At 38.6% G+C, this 19227-nt stretch overlaps 1 protein-coding gene across 1 annotated transcript in view; it reads left to right on the top strand.

Annotated features, from left to right (window-relative positions):
• Positions 1-19227, top strand: part of LOC149200380 (E3 ubiquitin-protein ligase) — a 51405-nt gene that overhangs the window by 23691 nt on the left and 8487 nt on the right. The window contains 1 exon segment of the mRNA XM_089402706.1: positions 5424-5578. Coding sequence (XP_089258832.1) covers positions 5424-5578 — 155 coding nt within the window.

Genomic DNA, 19227 nt, shown 5'->3' with positions numbered 1-19227 from the left:
TGGTATCTAGCACATGTTGGAACAGCTCACTAAAGAGCTTCCTCAACCAAACTGCTTCACAACAGGCCATACTAGCAGCAATGTATTCGGCCTCCGCGGTGCTCAAAGCCACCGACTTCTGCTTCCTGCTCATCCATGAGATCGAAGCAGAACCAAGATTGAAACAGCATCCAGATGTGCTCTTACGATCCACCACACTGCCAGCCCAATCGGCATCAGTATATCCCCGGAGTATCACACTCCCGGCAGTGTATCTCAGCCCATGGTTTATCGTGCCCCGAAGATATCTCAAAAGATTCTTGGCACCAACCCAGTGAAAATGATGAGGCTCAACCATCTGTTGACTCAAAGTATTCACTGCAAAACATATGTCCGGACGGGTGTTCACTAAGAACATCAAAGCTCCTATGAGTTGACGATACTCAGTAGGATTGGCCAAGATAGGCCCTGCAGCGCTGCCACTCAACTTCTTAAAGTTGAGTTCCATTGGTGTCGACACGGACTTACAGTCCACCATCCCAAATCTTTCCAGAAGCTTCACAATATACTTTCCTTGAGAAAGGAAAATCTCTCCAGGTCTCTGCCAGACCTCCAGGCCTAGGAAATAGTGCATCAGTCCTAGGTCTTTCATCTCAAACTCAGCAGCAAGCTCCCTCTTACATTGATGAATGAGAGGGTCATCACCTGTCAGGAAGAGGTCGTCCACATACAGCACTAGAATGAGAGGCTTTCCTTCCTCAACCTTAAAGTAAAGGTTTGGATCAGCATTGCTTCGAGTGAAGCCCAGCTTCATCAAGTAACTATCCATTCTCTCATACCAAGCTCTGGGTGCTTGCTTTAACCCATAGAGGGCTTTCTTCAACCTGCAGACATAAGTGTCTCGATCTTGAACTTCAAATCCCAGAGGTTGTTCTACATACACCTCTTCCTTTATTGCACTATGCAGAAAAGCAGTCTTGACATCCATCTGATGAAGACTCCATCCTTGCGTAGCAGCAAGGGCTATGATGGATCGGATGGTGGTATATCGAGCCACAGGTGCAAATATATCGTCATAGTCAATTCCTTCCTTTTGAGAGAAGCCACGGGCAACAAATCTTGCCTTAAACTTTTCAGCACTCCCATCAAATCCATGTTTAATCTTGTAGAGCCATTTAGCGGTGACAACAGATTTGTCCTTCGGTCTCGGGACCACATCCCAGACATCATTCTTCATAATAGCCTCATATTCTCCATGCATAGCATCCTTCCAGACTTGATGCTTGATGGCTTCTTCAAAAGATCCAGGTTCAGATTGTATAATAGTACTCATGGCAGCTAGATACCCTTGGTATCTACACGGCTTCTTGCTTTCTCGGAATGTTCCCCTTGGGGCAGCATGACCCTCAGCATCTTCGAGGGTGTCCCTGAGCCATGATGGCCTCTTTCCTAGAGAAGGGGAAGGATCAATAGGGTCCATTGGCTCTTCAACATCAGGCATAGTCTCATCCTGGGGTTCTTCCAGATTTCCAGGTCTTTCTTCATGGTTTTCTTCAGATCTAGGAAGATCTACTACTTTCTTCAGGGAAGCATCTTCGTCAAAAGTGACATCATGGCTTATCTCTACTTCCCTTTGACCAGGTACATAGACTCTATATGCCTTAGAAGTCTCACTGTAGCCCACAAACATTCCTTTCTTCCCAGTAGCATCCAGCTTACTTCTCTTTTCTTTCGGCACATGAAAATAGACAGGACATCCAAAAATTCTAAAATGTGAGACATCAGGTTTCTTACCAGAGAAAACCTCTTCGGGAGTTTTGGAGTCCAAAGCGGAATGAGGGCATCGGTTTTGAATGTACACAGCAGTATTTGCAGCTTCTCCCCACAGAAACTTTGGAAGACCCTGGTCACATAGCATGGCACGGGCAGCTTCCACAATAGTCCTATTCTTGCGTTCAGCAACACCATTATGCTCAGGAGTATATGCAGTGGTAGTCTCCCTCTTAATGCCAGCTTCTCTGCAAAAGTCTTTGAACTCATTTGACTCATATTCAGTGCCATTGTCAGTCCTCAAAATCTTGATCTTCTTTCCGGTCATATTTTCCACCAAGGCTTTGAAGGTACGGAACCACATGAAAGCCTCATCCTTCTTCTTCAAGAAGTATATCCAGGTTTTGCGAGAGAAGTCATCAGTAAATGTCATATAGTAAGAACATCCCCCCAGGGATGTTACAGGCAACATACCGGAAAGATCAGAATGGACCAGTTGCAATATCTCAGATGTCTTTGTGACACTTGAGGGGAAAAGGTCCCCTTGTATGTTTTCCTTCAGCACAGCCCTTACATACACCTTTATGATTATTTCCAAAATCAGGCATCCCTGTCACCACCTTCCTTGCTTCGGGAAGAGCCTTGTAATGAAGGTGTCCAAATCTTCGATGCCATAGTTCGGTTTGATGGATAGTATCACAAGTCATAGCTCCCAACGGACTCCCTCCAACCTGGTAGAGTGTACCAACTCTAAAACCAATTGAGATAGCTTCCTTGAAGCTCTTCTTCCACATGAGTACCTTTCCATCAGAGAAAGTTACATTGAATCCTTTGTCTTCCATGGCAGATACAGACACAAGGTTCTTCTTCAATTTGGGTACATAGAGTACATCTTGTAGATGGAGGACTTGTCCTTGAGACAAGTGGAGGGTCACAGTCCCGGTCCCTTTCACAGGATAAGTGGCATTATCCCCAAGGGTAATTTCTAGATTAGTATCCCTTTCAACCATGTCAGAAAGTGCTTCCTTGAATCCGGTGATGTGTCTTGAGGCACCACTATCGATTAGCCAGACATCCATAGTGTCGGGCGGAGATGCAGCTGAGAGAGCAGATATTAGAATATACTCATTTCTTTTATCAACAACATTAGACTCCTCATACCTGGTATTTCTGGTCCTTTTAGAAGGTGGATGGTTTCCTTCAAAGTGAGCCTTCCTCTTTCCTTTGGATTTGTCATTTCTTTGATTCCCATTCCTTCGGTTGTTGTTGTCGTCACTATCGGGAGAATTCTTCTGGAAGGGGCATTCTCTAGCATAGTGTCCAGTCCTATGGCAGGTGAAACATTTTCCCTTCTTCTTTTGAGTCTTAGTCCTTCCTTTGTCCTTGGAACCACCAGAGTTCTTCTTTCGGGAATGAGCAACATAGGCAGTATTTCTTTCATTATCAAATTCCTTCATCCTTGTTTCTTCTTGCATACATCTAGACAGAAGCTCATCAAAGTTAGGGATGGTATTATTGTTGAGAATGGTAGTTGTGAATACTTGCCATTCATATGGAAGTCCTCCAAGTGCGGTGAGAACCATCTCACGATCAGCTATTGTCTCCCCAATAGCTAGCAGATTGTTCCTGGTTTCGGTCAACTTCATAAAGAAGGTTTGAATAGACTCGTCTCGGCCCTTCTTCATATTCTTCAACTTGTTCTTAAGGAATAGCACTTGGTTCACATTGTTTACTCGGAACATAAGTATCAGTTTGTCATACATCTCCTTGGATGTGCCTAGTTCAGATATGTAGGCAACCAGACTCTTATTTATGGATTCCCTGATCAGCAGTTTTGCTCTAATTTCTCCCTTCTTATATTTGTGTTTAACAACAGCAGAGGCATTTGATGGAGGTTCTTGAATCTTCCCTGTCACATGATCTAGGAGATCATGATCTTCTAATTTGAGATCTAATAACATCTTCCAGGCATGGAAGTTATCACTTCCAGTCAGCTTGTCATTCTCCCTGAATTCAAGCTTAGAGGAATCCATTTCCTTCGATGATGATTGCTATAGATAGAGTTTGTCTTCACCTCAGCTCTGATACCATGTAAAGTTTTGTAGATGTTCTATGCTAAGAGCAATTTCACTTTTCTCACAGCAATCATACAAGTAGATAAGCAAAATGCAGATAGAACATATAAGCAGATCTTACAGAAGACAAATCAGAAACAAGAAAAATGTATGTGTTTGTTTCGGCGGTCAACAGGATGCTTCAACCAGCAAAGTCTCCTTTGGTCAGCCAGCCCAGCATGTGTCACAACAACCCTCCAACCAGTAGATGAGTCAACCCAAGTCAGTTCTACAAAAGTCAACGCTGTCCTGAAAAGTCAACGCAGGGGCAGCAAGCTAAAAGTCAACGCAGCAGCAAAACGGTCAACCCTTTGACCTCGATTTTTGTGCCAGGTAGTATGGCCTTCAAAAATCGAGCCTCCCACAAGTTTTCAGCTTGTTTGGACCAAGCGTTGACCAAAGTCAACGCTGGTCAAACTTCTGCGAAACCCTAGCAGCAGAAAAATCTTCTTCGTCCTTCCCACGTGTGGCTGAAATTCGTCCTCCAGGTAGCTCGTACTTTTAAGGATGAGAGAGGAAGATGTGAGTTGTGTTGTGATCAAATTCTCTCCAACTTTTCCTGTATATATATATATCCATCAACGAGGGTGTGTGACACATCTGTTGGGCATGTGAGCCTACATTACAAAACTGGCTGACCTTTGCACATATAATTTATTAAGAATAATAAATTCAAAATATAAGTTCTGCTCATCGGATTAAGACTATTTTTATATGGATTTTACACCTCTCAGAAAGAGGAATCCAACAAAAATATTAGCCTCTTAATCTGAGCATCAGAACATGGAGTTTGGACCTAGTTGTCCAAATTTAACAAATATACACTTCTAGAGGGGTGGCTTATGATGGGTGCTTCTTGAAAGTGTATGAAATTTTCAGAAAGGTCCTCAAGAGAGATTACATTACACGTTGGGAGTTAATGAAACTAAAAGAAAAGAATAATACTGAGAATTTTCCAAAGTTCTTTGGATATGTGGGTATGGGTGATGCTGTGTATGGAGTTCCCTGTACAGATCTCCGATCATTGGGTATATCGGTTTGAAGGTATGGTTAATACTACATATAAAAGAAATATAGATATTTGACTGTCCCAGTATTCACTACAAAATTCAGTCAAGGATATCTGGTTTTCCACACTGTACATCATTGACTGCAACTCCTGTTTCTGCTATTAAGACATTCATTCATCTAAAGGTTCTATTAATTAGGCCTGCTTTACTATACTCATGATGATCATCTACCATGACTTGATACTTTGTCCTTTAACGGCTTATGATGTCACTAAGAACTGCATAATTCACTTTCATAAGACTTCTCATTCGTACCTTCTGTCATCCCGTATGTAACTCTAGCTGTTGACAAGATTTTGCTGATCCTCTTCTTAATCACTGCGCAACTATAGTAACTATGTAAGCTGGATATGGGCAGGTGTTAGGTGCATATTGCATATTGTTTATAGAGGCAGTCCGAAGAACAGATATTGCATTTTGTCATATATTGCTCTAGACTGAAATGAATGCAGCTGGAAGACCATTAACATAAGTGCTTTGGTCTGTGAAGAGTTGCTCATCCAGGTGGGCCAGTTGCAACAAATAAGGCTGTTGCTTTGGCAAAATTTCTGCAGAGGAAGCTCCAAGAGCCAAGTGGATCTGCCTCTTTGGATCCTGACCTTGTTGAACGAGCTGTGGAGGATGCTAAAAGTTCTCTACATGCAGGTATATGCTACCTTGTTGAGCTCCCTTTATTTTTTTTTATACAGCATAGTTGCTCCAACTGCTTATGGCCTTATACCGATTTATGAACAACTCGAAAAGTTTGGACAATGTATGCACTTGTGGCTTTATGTTTTTGAACAGTAATGACTTTTATGTTTACAAATCATCATTACACTTTATTTCTCATGTTATTTGACCTCTACCAATAATTTTAGAGGCGTACAAGTTTGTAACAATATTGTCTACCGACTTGATTACCAATGCAGGCTTTAATGTGAAGTGAAAATCAGAATATCACGAAGATGGTCCAAGGAGATAAAATAATTTCTTGATCACTTTCTAAACCTAATAATAGTAAATATGCACGGTAAATTTGAAAATGCAAATATGCTTTTGGTTCAAAATGCCACTTTTGAATGAATACAGACAATATAAGCATGTAATAATCAACATCTTGTATGCACATTTCCATGTATCTGAATCATTTTCACTCACCGGTTGAGTCCATCATCGATCTTTTTTTAATGATAAGTGATCATTGCTAGAGTTAATTTCAACTGAAACATGCTTTGCTAAAAAATTCTATAGGAATCAGGATACATAGGGCTCCAGAACAGAGGATGTAAGCTTGGCCATGACATGAACTATCATGGATATCATGATGGTCCAGTGGTTCCTCTTTTTCTTTTGTAAAATTAAACTTCTATTGATTGATCAAAAGAGCACAGAAAATATAGTTTTGGTTGACCCTGATCTGCCACTAGGGAAACCAGATCAGTGGCAAAATCTTAAATTCTTTAGCATCCATACAGGACGATGAAAACAGAGATAAAAAATAATCAAGTGTTTGGTCCTTGGACCTTTACTATTTAGCCTAGTGATTAAGATATGCTGATGAGCAGAAAACCAGAGAGACAGCACCAAGTCATGCTGATGGAGACGCGTCTGAGGGGACCACTTCCATTGGCGCTTTACTCTTGCCAAGATGGTCTTCAATCATTGCAGGTGACGGTAAAGGGACTTCAAAAAACAATTGCAGCTTATCAAGCTAAAGGATAATTTCTTCCTTTGCTTCATTTCTGCCCAGTAAAACTCTGTCAACAATGTCTTTATCTGCCAGTATAAATTCATTGCGTGCATGTAGTGATTGTGGCAGCCATGGGTATGACCAGTGTCAGGGACCCAAGCTACAACTTCTTCTGCTAAGTCTGTGTTGGTTAAGCATCTGTGCTCCCCCACAATATCTATTTCAGCCTCTGTGAGCTCTGCTTGAATGTCTGGAGGTGTCTGAGAGTGATATAAGCAAGTTAAGGATTCTGCTTTCTGTCAGGGAAAACTTTAAGGATGTGATATTTATCATAGGGTTTATAAAGAGAGGCGGATATTGTATTTAATGCCCATTTTTGTTGATATTTCTAGGACAAACAAGCTAGAACAATTTTCTTCAACAGATAACTACTTCCAATTATCAGTTAGCATTAGTTCCATATAGCATTCAATACCATTAAACAGTTATACAGAAGAAAATTTCAACGAATAAACATGAAGAGCAGTAGAAAATAACCATGAGACAAGAGACACAGAAATTAGGCCTGAGGCCAGGGCAAAAGTTAAAACCCACAAGGGGAAAACCCAGAAATCTTTCCTTATGAGAGAAGGAGTTCAAAATTTATCAATACATCCAGAAAAAACAAAACATAACCTCTGACCAGAAACAAGTGCCAAGCCTCCCTGAGACTTTCAGCCTCCTCCTCCTTCCTTTTTCACTAGAACATAGATAATACATGAGGTGATTCGATGATCAAATGGGGAGGAGGGCTCTTGTATTTATAGTCTTCAAAGGGGGTCGAATAGGTGCCTCCAAAGGGGCCTAGCCAACTTGGGGCCGACTAGGGCAAATGTGGAGTTATAAATTCAAATTTATTTCCCTTTTATTTTCTTGATGAAGATACTGACAATGACTACCATATTTCCAACAATTTTAAGGTAAGTGAATCATTTAATCTTCTCATGGAAAACTATACTATACGAATAATTTGAAGAATGATGTTCCGGAAATATATCCACATTCTCGTCCTGATGATGAGCCCTGTTTGTGACTCGAAACGTAGACCCTAAAATGACAACTGTGAATATATTTCCGGAACATCATTCTTCAAATCTTAACCAGAGAAATCTCCAAACATCTACGAATATTTCCTTATTGAAAAGATTTATTAGGTGAAATTTTATAATTAGACTATATCATCGGATGGATATTTATGACCAGTGTCTCTTGTATTGGGTAAATATATTTTCCACGCTAAAATCATATGATAAATATAAATCCATTATTTCTCTCCATTAAAATTATAAAATTTCATATAAATCTATTTTTCACGATAGATTTTTATTTGGAAAGCTTAAAAATGTAAATTCATGTATATTACCTAATTAAAAATAAATGAAATTTTATAATTAAAATATTTACATTGGATGAATCTTTATGATCAATGTTTCTTGTATTTGGGTAAATATAAGTCCATGCTAAAATCATACAATTAATATAAATCTATTATTTCTCTCTATTAAAATTATAAAATTTCTTACAAATTTATTTTTCATGATAAATATTTATTTAGAAGCCTTAAAAATGTAAATCTGTCTATAATACCTAATTAAAATTAAAAATATCATAAATAACTTTGATTGTTCAAGTAGAATATGCTTTGCAATATTACAATAATAAAATTATAAAACCCAGTGTTAATATGCATTTCTCAATTATATATTGGACCATTTCCAACAATAAGGTATATCAAACCTTTAATTAGGCTCCATGACATTGAATACCATGGGCTTGAAAACTATGTATGGTTTAACCTTTAAATAGGATTCATCACATCAAATACCATGGAAGAATACCATGGGATTGAAAGCTATTTGTGGTGAAAATTTGTCCCCTTTTCTTGATAATAGGGGAATGTGTTTTCAAATTTCTCTTGCCCACTTAAAAATAAGTGAATATGATTTCTCTTTTTATTTTCTTTGCTTGAAAATAGGGGAATATGATTCATTATGAGATATATGTTGTGCCTATTTGTACCCAATGTTATTAGAACCAGTCATTCCAACCATTTGGAGGGAAAAATCGGTTCAGACAAGTGAACCAAACAATTTTTGGCCGGTTCAATAACGAATTGGCCTTTTTTCATTGAACCAGTGGGTTTTGTACAATGCTCCCAAGGACCCTATGAATGCATTTTTTTTAAAGCAATGATTTATGACTGGGGAAGCCTAGTATTTGACCCAATGTTGCACAACTCGTACTCATATAAGACTTGTCTGGCTATTGACTCGGCGACTCGTGTAAGACTCGGGAACGACCCGTATAAGACTTGACAAAATACAAGAAAAACTAAAAATATGGTAAATTTTAAGCACCAAAAAAATTAAAAAAAAAATCAAATTTTGAGGGTCTCCACGGGTCTTATGTGGGTCATAGGCAATTCTTCACGGGTTCAATGCGGGTAGCCGAGTTTTATGCGGGTTTTAACAGGTACTGGTAGAAACCGCGGGTTCTATAGAAGTGACCCAACTCGCTATAAAACTTGTCAAGACCCTCGGGTACTCGCAGGTCTTATAAGAGTCGTGCTACACTGATTTGACGATATTGCCCTACTAATGCTATGCAATTAATAGTAATGTTAAATTATTAAAGTGAAATTGACAGTCTCCTTTATCTTTCATTTTCATCCTTTTACTTAAATTTTTAACATTACTATTAATTGACTCAGAATGTTTGAGAGTGGTTTCGAACGAATTGGATTTCATATGGAGAAAGTAGAATTTTAGATCCCAATCAAAATCCAATAGACCTAACAATTTTTTAGATTTTCAGGATTGGGGGGATTGCAATCTTTCTATTGGATTATGTCATGTACGAGGGTATGGAACTAGCATTTAATCAAGAGCACCAACCCTTCTATGTACCTTGATGTTAGTGGCATTGATTGTTGAACTCCTTTATCATGATCCTACTAGAATTGTACCCATCACTCAAACAAAATATTGACTTGATATGCTAAGCTTTTTATATTTTATTTTAATGCTTAGAGGGTAATATTGATGATGAAGATCCCAATATAGGCAAAGATTTTGATGATATGTAGGTATCTGTTGTAGCATGATTTTTTTTTGGATGTTAGAGGCCATCTAGCGCTCGTTTGTTGATGTATTTTTAGTTAAAAGATGGATTGCACTCGGTGCTGTTTTGGTTACGTGCACCATTACATGATATATAAATCAGAACTTTTGCTTATTTGTGTATAAATGGTTTGGATTCATATGGATGCACATGAATATATATGTTTTTCTTTAAATTTGAATATTTTATGTGTTTTTGGTTGACTGTTTTTTTGGTTTGGTTTTTTTACCATTCCAGTTCAGTTTGACCAATTCCCGGTCCGAGGGGTTTCCTAATTCGATGACCAATCCGGTTCGGATAACATTGTATATACCTAAAAAAAGTAATAGGGTTTTGAGATAAGGGAAATTATGAGATATTTAAATAATATAAAATATTTACCAACTTCAAAATATTCCCCTAAAAATTCACCTTTTGGCTGTATTTTGCTCCTAAGAAAAGTCCTTGCTCTCTGTTGACCAGAAGAGCCCCTCTTGCTTCATAATATGTTGCCCTACATTGGCATTTGGCTTGTTATTGTTGTATGGTGGGCACATAGGGCCAAAGACGAAGTTGCAAGAGAGGTAAATTATCAATGAGAGTTGCCGAGTCTCCCAGAGAAGGACATAATAAAATAGAGCGAAGGAACTATTGTATGCGAGTGGGACTAGAAGGGCTCCATAAACTAGAGACCAATTCCTTTGGAGCGCAACATTGAGGGGGAGGGGAGCATGAAATGAAGCCCAAGAGAAAAGGGGTGGCCTAGAGACACCCGATGATGCCTACCCACTCATGATGGAACATCAGAGGGAAACAACATAATGGAAATTGAGACAACAGAGCTCGGAGGACGCTTTGTCGAAGCCGCCCATTCAAGAAATGAAGGCATTGCAGCGCAAGACACCCAAAGTGCAAAAAGATCGAAAGAAATCATGGAGGCATGTGTGGGTTGTGCAGGTATAATGCTCATAGCACGACCATTGGAGACTTGAGAGGGAGATGTCAAACCACAATCATGCTTCAACCTGGACCTCTCTTCACCACCTTGTGGCATTAATAGCTTGGGTAGGGGTGTGTGGGGGCAGTGGGGGCTACCTAGCCCATCCCCTCCCATTAGTGTTGGGTGGGATGTTCAGCTTGCCGATTCCCACATGTCCTTTCTTTTCCCACCCCGCATTGGTTCCCTGGTTTGAATGTGTCTTCAGCTTTGAAACTAGGGTCAACAATGTTTGAAATGAAGTGGGTGGAAATCAATAAAATACAATCTTGGAATTTGATTGACAAGATGTAAAGCAGGGGAGGCCATCGTGCATTTGAAAGACTAAAATTTTGAAAATTATTTCGTGTCTTTTGTAGAATATGTATTTTCTGGAAAAGAAAAAGCTTCATTACAATTTACAAGATAAAGTTTTCAGTTAAGCATCTCCAATCACAAAGCTTATCAAGCTTGCTGCAAAATGATTGAGTTCTTGTACCATCCTGCATTTTGGAATTGTTCAACTTGAACTTGCTCCAGTATTGAAGCACATGTCATTTGCATACCATGCATGCATTTAATGACCAAGTTAGCCTAGACTCCATATTTTTATTCACATACACTGGTCCAGATCCAACATGATTTTGATATGAAGGCATGAGTGAGTGCTCATATTGTCAAGTTAACTGACAATAAGGGTCATAACTCATTCAAAACATCTAACTACAGATACTGCCATGACACAATATCTAATGTTAAATCTAGGGAGTGAGAGCATTCCATTTAGTTTAGCATGATTTGACTTTGAATGGAATGTCATTTATGTATGTTGCCTTTTCCCTTAGATGGTATATTCTCCATACACCGACCATTCATATGAGAGCAATCTTCATTTAATTCCTTGTATTACTACCTCATACTCTTTGCAATATCGTGAGTCTTTGGTGAATGTACATCTCATGTTTTTCTCAAATAATCTTTCAACTGCGTAGATATCCAAAATGCTTTGGACGTTATCCTGATGACATGTGCTAAATAGCATGTGCGCAAAATTTATATTGATAATCTGATATATGTCCTGCATGTGGGTCCAGATCCAACATGATTTTGATATGAAGGCATGAGTGAGTGCTCATATTATCAAGTTAACTGACAATAAGGGTCATAACTCATTCAAAACACCTAACTACAGATACTGCCATGGCACAATATCTAATGTTAAATCTAGGGAGTGAGAGCATTCCATTTAGTTTAGCATGATTTGGCTTTGAATGGAATGTCATTTATGTATGTTGCCTTTTCCCTTGGATGGTATATTCTCCATACAACGACCATTCATATGTGAGCAATCTTCATTTAATTCCTTGTATTACTACCTCATACTCTTTGCAATATCGTGAGTCTTTGGTGAATGTACATCTCATGTTTTTCTCAAATAATCTTTCAACTGTGTAGACATCCAAAATGATTTGGACGTTATCTTGATGAGATGTGCTAAATAACATGTGCGCAAAATTTATATTAATAGTCTGATATATGTCCTGCATGTGGGTCCCTCATTTTCTTTTATCACAAGTTCCCTTCAAAGATGTTTTAGGCAATTTGGGGGATATATCTTATTCCTGCTTGTATGGTAGAGGTTTTTCACATGGTATTTTAGTTGACCACATGACATTGATCTCTTAACATTGAAAATTACAAGGTGATAATAATTCACAATAACTCACACTATTCCTGCTTGTATGGTAGAGATCAAAGATAGAGACAACAAGATTATGTGGTAAGCCCCTTGAGAGGGAAACATCCACAAAGCAACAAAAAACGTTGTATTACTTTACTACTGATAAAAGAAAGGCTACATGAAGTGCAGTACTCTACAATTCGTCATAATAAAAGAGTGACCGTCCATGCTTTTTAAATAAGGTGCATGGATCAAGTATTGTTAACTCCAAGAATATGAGCATTGTTTGATCACCTAAGCATAGGATAAAATAGTGACCTCAGATAAGTACAATAAAAAGCACACATGATTGTGGTACGTTAGACCAAGTTGTCTTAACCTTCTAATGTTTAATATCCTAGCACTCTCCTTACGAATAAAATGGGATAGGATGAAGATGAATATGCTTAACTTTTGCCAAGGGCTTCATGAAGATGTTAGCACCTTAATCCTCTATGCGATGAAATCTCAAGTCAAGAACTTGATCATGAATATGTTGTCATCAAATGCAGTGCATGTGTATTTCTATGTGCTTATTGTGTTGATGCTGAACTGATGATAGGCATGTTGGACGAAACTCTGTCACACCAAATAGTGGTCACATGCACTTATTAGAAACCAAACTCAAAAAGGATTTATTGAAGCCAAATTGCTTCTTGGCCTATTCAAACTGTTGCTTGGTGCTTTGCTATGATCAAAGATAGAGAAATGGTATATTATTTCTTACATGTCCAAGTAATAGGGCTCGAACAAAGATTGAATACATAACTAGCAATGGACTACCAATCATTAGCCACTAGCCCAATCTGGATTTGTGAAACCAACCAAAATAGTAGAATCCCCTAAATTGATTTTTCTACCAAACTAAATTGTACCTTGGATGTATTAATGTATTGTGCTTTGATGCTTTCTAGTGGCTCACATGTGCATCTTACATAGAGTGAAAGATTGTGCCAACAACAAAAGAAATCTCTAGACTCGTATTAGTCAAGTACAACAAATCACCAACTAATTGCTGATGCAAAGTGGCATCCAATTGTTAGCTTTTGGGGTTAATAAAAAAAAAATTCACCTTGCTAGGAGAGTCTTAGGTCTCCTAGCGCCTTGGCAATGCTTCATGGACATATGTATGGCTTAGTTTGGGTGGATGCTTGACTTTGGTTAGATTGCTAGCATGGTGCCTTTACTTGGGAAGTTGTCATGTTGATCAACATGATGACTAACACATAGGGTGTCCACAATGGGGAAGTTAGTTGTTCAATTAGAGGGGGTAACTATTTAAAAGGAGTGCTAGGCACTTGGAGGAGGGCATTTAGCCCTAGGAGCTTGGGACTATGTGATATGCACCGTGGAGGTTGGACACTTGACTCGATGATGATTGGGTTGGGGAGCATACTTCATGGAGGTCGATTGTGGACCTTGATATATATGTTGAAGAGGAACATTGTTGCTTAGTGACCACAATACATGAGAGGAGCATTGGGCACATGAGATAAATGTGGCACTTAATTAGAGGAGGAATGCATTGCATGGGGGCACTACCATGGAAGAGGAGCATTGAACTAACAACATGTAGGAGAGTGCACCATTTTGGGGGAAGGGTGTTGAGCCCTAAGAGATTCTTGCTTAAGGTAGTGCTTCATCTTGGAGGTTGGATAAACCTTAATATGCGGGTCACCTTGTTGGTTACTTATATGGGCACATGTCTTTGTTTTATGTTAACTTCCCTCACTTATTGTATATATAAAGGAAGGAGAGAGCTTTGTCATATCATATCATCATTGTACTCTATCTATCTTTTTAATTGCCTTGGAGATGCCTTGTAGGGAGTAGGACACTAGGGTTCATGAGGAAACCCTAGGAGAAGACTAGAAGATAGAGAAAGTAATGTCTTGGATGTTATTGGAGAAATTGCTCGTGTGATGCAAGGGTTTGCCTTTGTAAGATGTTAGGGTTTTTGCTATGCAAGTAAACCTTAGAGAACATGATGTTGGAGGTGATGATGGTTTTCTTTGTGCCTCTTGTAGTAGCGCTAGAATTTGTACTCTAGTAGAAGACATGGAGAGTGGAGCTACCGCCTTGCATGATTTGGAGCCTTATTCTTGTGGGATGCATGGAGGCTAGGGAAAGATCATGGAGAGTCTAGCTTGATGAGTTTTGAGCTTGATGTGATGCCTTGCTTGGAAGAAGACTCGATTGTTGTGTTTTTGTCAGTGTTTCACGGGGATGCGTCCCCCCACCTGGGAAACACGTCCCTGCGCTTCCTTGTGCTTTGGGGATGTGGGGACTTCTGGGGGACGTTTCCCCATGTCCCCCAAAAATGGAAACACGAGGAAACTTGAAGGGGGGGATGCTTCTGCCCAACAGAGGAAATGTTTCCAAATAAAATTCGAGGTCAAATCCCTAATATTTTTTTTTAACATATTATAAATACACTATGAATTGATGGGGGGAAGGGTTTTTTTTGGTTATTTCATATTTGGGACTCCTCACAACCATCACTGCCTATCAATAGGAACATGCTTACCTCTAGAAGAGTGGAGAAGTTAGTTGCTATGCATAGTGCCCTATGTCTTGACCACATGAAGACACCTGGGTATTTGAAGGGACCAACAACATGATGGGATGTTGATCGAGAGGATGATGCATAGGTAGATATGGAGGAGAGATTTGATGAGACACAGACGGGGTTGGTTGGTGTGCCACTTAGCATTTTTGAGAATGCAAGTGATTTTGATTTAGATGGTGACATGGTTGATCCTGATTTATTCATGCAGCAGCTGGATGCAGAGACTAGCGGGGCATTACCTTGAGCAATTATGCTCATTTGTCATTTGATATGTTCTTATGTTACTGACTTTTCTGTTTTAGACTTCAGTTTGTTTTGAATCTTGATATATGATATATAAGACTTGACTCCATAAAAAATTGAATCTTGATGTATCATACTTGACTTTTATTTCAATATTCAATATTCATAGTTGGAACTTCAATATGGTTTAAACTTTTATTTTCATTGTGCAATGTTATAGTTACATGTATAATTATATCATGCTTTTCGTTTTAAATTTGTTTCAGTTATATGATTTATCCTTCATGTTGTAAGTGTTATATAATGACAAAAACAATTAAATTATAAAATTTCAATGATCTATTTAGATTTTTTTTTTATATTTTACTATTTTTGTCGGGGCCCCTTGTTAAAGACCTTGATGCCCCCCCACGTTTCCTAGAAATTGGTGGGGAGATTTTGCTTAGGCTGCTCCCGCGTTTCCCCGCACCCTTGTCCCCACATTTCAGAAACTTGGTGGAACACTGGTTTTTGTTTTTCAATGATGGTCTTGGTGCTTGTTTTGATGTAAGAGTTGAAGACCTAGGGTTTGAGGATTCAAACTCTAGGATGGGCACATAGACTTGGAGGTAGTGCTAGAGTTGTCTTCCCGTGTATTTGTGTGATGCAATATGGCTAAGGTTTGTAAACCCCAATGAAGACAAGAGTGTTGGTGTGGAGAGCTTGTGTGATACATGTTTGATGTATGTGCCAAAGAGGACTTGGTGTTGATGTGAGCATTTTGAAGATCTTTGGTGGAGTGATCAGCTTTGGTTGTGTGTGATTCCTAGCTAGGATTTGGTGGCTAGGGTTTTTTATGGTTTAACCAGCTAGGGTTTGAAGAGCTTGACTTGTACTAGCTTGGTGATAAAGTTGTGCTATGCACTTGATCTTTTTATATATATAAAGTTATAAAGTTTCCAGCTGTCCAAACTTTGTGCTTTTGCAGATTTGATTTTCAGTTTATGTTATCCTCTTGATTGAGTAGATTCCAATGCTTGTGGTATTGAAGTACACATTATTTAGCACATGTCTTGGGATGCCAGGTGAAAGTAATGTTACTGCTGTAATATAAAATTTCATATTAGCCCTAAGGCTGAAAGTTCACAGGGAATAGATCTGGGCAACTTTGCGTAAGTGAGTTGAAATTTCAGAATTTGTGTTAATTGCCTGATTCTTGAAATTTTTATCCCACCTTAGTTGTGGAACACTTGGAAGACAACTTAACTCTAGACTTCATGTGAGATCTACAAAGGATATCTAAAAAGGGGTTGAGGTCAATTGTTAGTGCTCCATGTGAAATCTACAAAGGAGATTCATGGCATACTTTGGTTGAGAAATGGCCCCTTCCATCATCTGCAATACCTGTAGGCCAAGAAAATAGTGCAATTGCCCTAAGTTTGTTATCTCAAATTGGTTCCTAAGAGTAGAATTCACTTGGCAGGTCAAATGAAGGTCATTTCTTGTGAGAATGAATCATAAACATACAAAACCAGAATCGGAAGCTTATCGCCCATGTGTTGAGTACAAATATTTGGGTCAGAGAAGCATCTAGAAAATCAGGAGTCAAGCAGAAACTGGTCCATATTCTCATACTAAACCCACAGAGCTTACTTAAATCCAAAAGAGATTTCTTCAATCAACATCTAGATTATCATTAGAGTCACCTCGAATAAACCCATAAGGTTGTTCCATATAAATCTCTTCTCACAGATCCTCATGCACGAAGGTGTACTTTATGTCCATTTGATGAATCTTTAATCTATGTGAAGCTGCAAGTGGCTATACAATGTGAATAGAACCCATCTTGGCATTTGAAGCAAAGGATTCAGAATTTTGAAGGCTTTCAGCCTGATGCAACACTTCGGCAACTAATTGGTCCTTATATGTGTCCATGCTTCCATCAGCTACATACTTGGCTTTGTAAACCCACTTACATTTCACAATCCTCTTCCCTTGGGAGAGAGGGACTAAATCCCATGTATCATTTTCCAACAAGGAATGATACTTTTTATTGATCACTTAATCCATTTTGGTTAGCTAGACACTTCATCAAAGGTTTCCTGATCTAGAGTCTTTGAGTTTTGAGCTGAAAGCATTGAATAATCATGTCAAAGTTGTGAATGAGTTTGATGAGGAATAGAAGGATTGACAATGAAAGATATAGTAGCTTCCCTAGTTTGTTAAATCTGTTTAGGAAATGGTTGATCTAAATGAGGTGATTACGCAGATTCATCTCTAGGAGGAGAGTGAGCAGGTGGTGCATCCTCATTGTCTTCGTCAAATAAGAACTATCATCTATAATAGAATCATAATCACGAGGAGAAGTAGAAGTCAACATAGAAAAATGAGAAGTTGACTCACAAGTTGAAGAAGGCAGAGACGATGAACTAATCTTGCAAGTGAAAAAATGCTCATCAAAGCCACCTCTATCAAGTATCACTTCTGTAATGCAGGGTACAAAAAGGCAATAACCTATTACATCGTCATCATAACTGACAAAAAAACATTTCTGACTTGTAGGTTGTATAATTTTGTGCTTTTCATAATGAATGTGAGCCCAGTTGTCACAATCAAACACTTTAAAGCTGATAATTTTTTGCTTGTTTCTACACTATTCTTCTTTCGGTGTTACATTTCACACAACATTAGGAGTGCAGTTCAATGTGTTGCATAAAGTTTCCTTCAAAATAATAAAATCTGATGAGGTGCTTGTTAACATATTTTCTTTTATCCCCTGATCTAAATCCGTTAATGTGATGACTGGATTGTCTTTCAACAAGGGAATTAAGAAAACAAACGCAGGTGCATTTGGAAAAATCATCAATAAAGTGCAAAAAAACTTGTGATTGGAAGAGGAAACATAAGGCAAAAGGCCACACAACTCACTATAGACATGCTCCAGAGGGATTTATGCATGCCAAGGGCCACATTTGTCAAAACTATAAGAGGAAGGCTAAGAACCAATTTATGCTTACATAATTGTGTTGTGAGTTGTAATTTTTGTATCCAAATTGCTTGTGTCAGAGTCAACTCGAATCATCAGTATGAGTGACAAAACCATAAGAAACTAAAGAAGACCCAAAATGATCGATGCTTGTATAGTCTGGAAAAATTATCTTCACTACCTAAAGCTATTACATGTTGAGGATCATTCAATTACAACACCGTGCGGTACAATTTTGTTGGCATTACAATGAGAAATCTGGTAGATCAAAAGGAGAATGTAGGAGAGATTGGGAACACAGAGAACATGGTTGAGAACGCCATCATGTAGTTGAATAGTTAATGATCCTAAAACTCCTATTATCTGTTATCACCAACATAAATACACTTGGTGTTACAATCCTCATGTGCAGAACATATTGTCTTAGCCATATGTTGTGAACTCGCCAAATCTAAAATCCAATCATCCATAGAAGTATCTATACTGAAGCTGTAGGTAGAGACAGAAAGGGCTTGACCTTTAGAAGAAGAATTAGAAGGGGGTTCAAGTTTGATGCTATACTACATCGTTATCTCCAACACTTCCTCTTTCAACAATGTGATTCAAGATTGCCATCTTGTCCACAAAAATTACGTTGCTTGTCAGTCATCTTTCCCTTGTGCTTTGCTCCTTGATCTTGATTCAGAGCAGTGGAAGATTGATTGCCTTTGGAAGTCTTCTTCTTTTTGTTTCTCTTGGATTGCTTCTTCTTGGGACCTTGCTTTTGCTGCACCACTAAGGCCTTATTTGTGGTATCCACAAAAATGACACCAATGTCTAAGAGCTTGACTTGTTCTTGTGTTAGTTAATCATAAAATTATTTAAAACTAGGGATTTTATAAGAGGCTCCAAAGGCTTCTTTTCATGAAATAAAATGTAGAAACAAAAGCAAAGTAAGGATCACCATGCTTAGAAAGTATTGCAACTGCAAGTTTCATTTGATCATCGAACTTCTTCAAACCACAATCTGTA

Source organism: Pinus tabuliformis, chromosome 2_1 (genome assembly GCF_031772625.1).
Source record: "Pinus tabuliformis cultivar Carrire ecotype Pingquan chromosome 2_1, CPIR1, whole genome shotgun sequence".
Classification (NCBI taxonomy): Eukaryota; Viridiplantae; Streptophyta; class Pinopsida; order Pinales; family Pinaceae; genus Pinus; species Pinus tabuliformis.
Note: the sequence above shows the minus strand (reverse complement) of the source record. Positions and strands in the feature narration are given on the sequence as shown.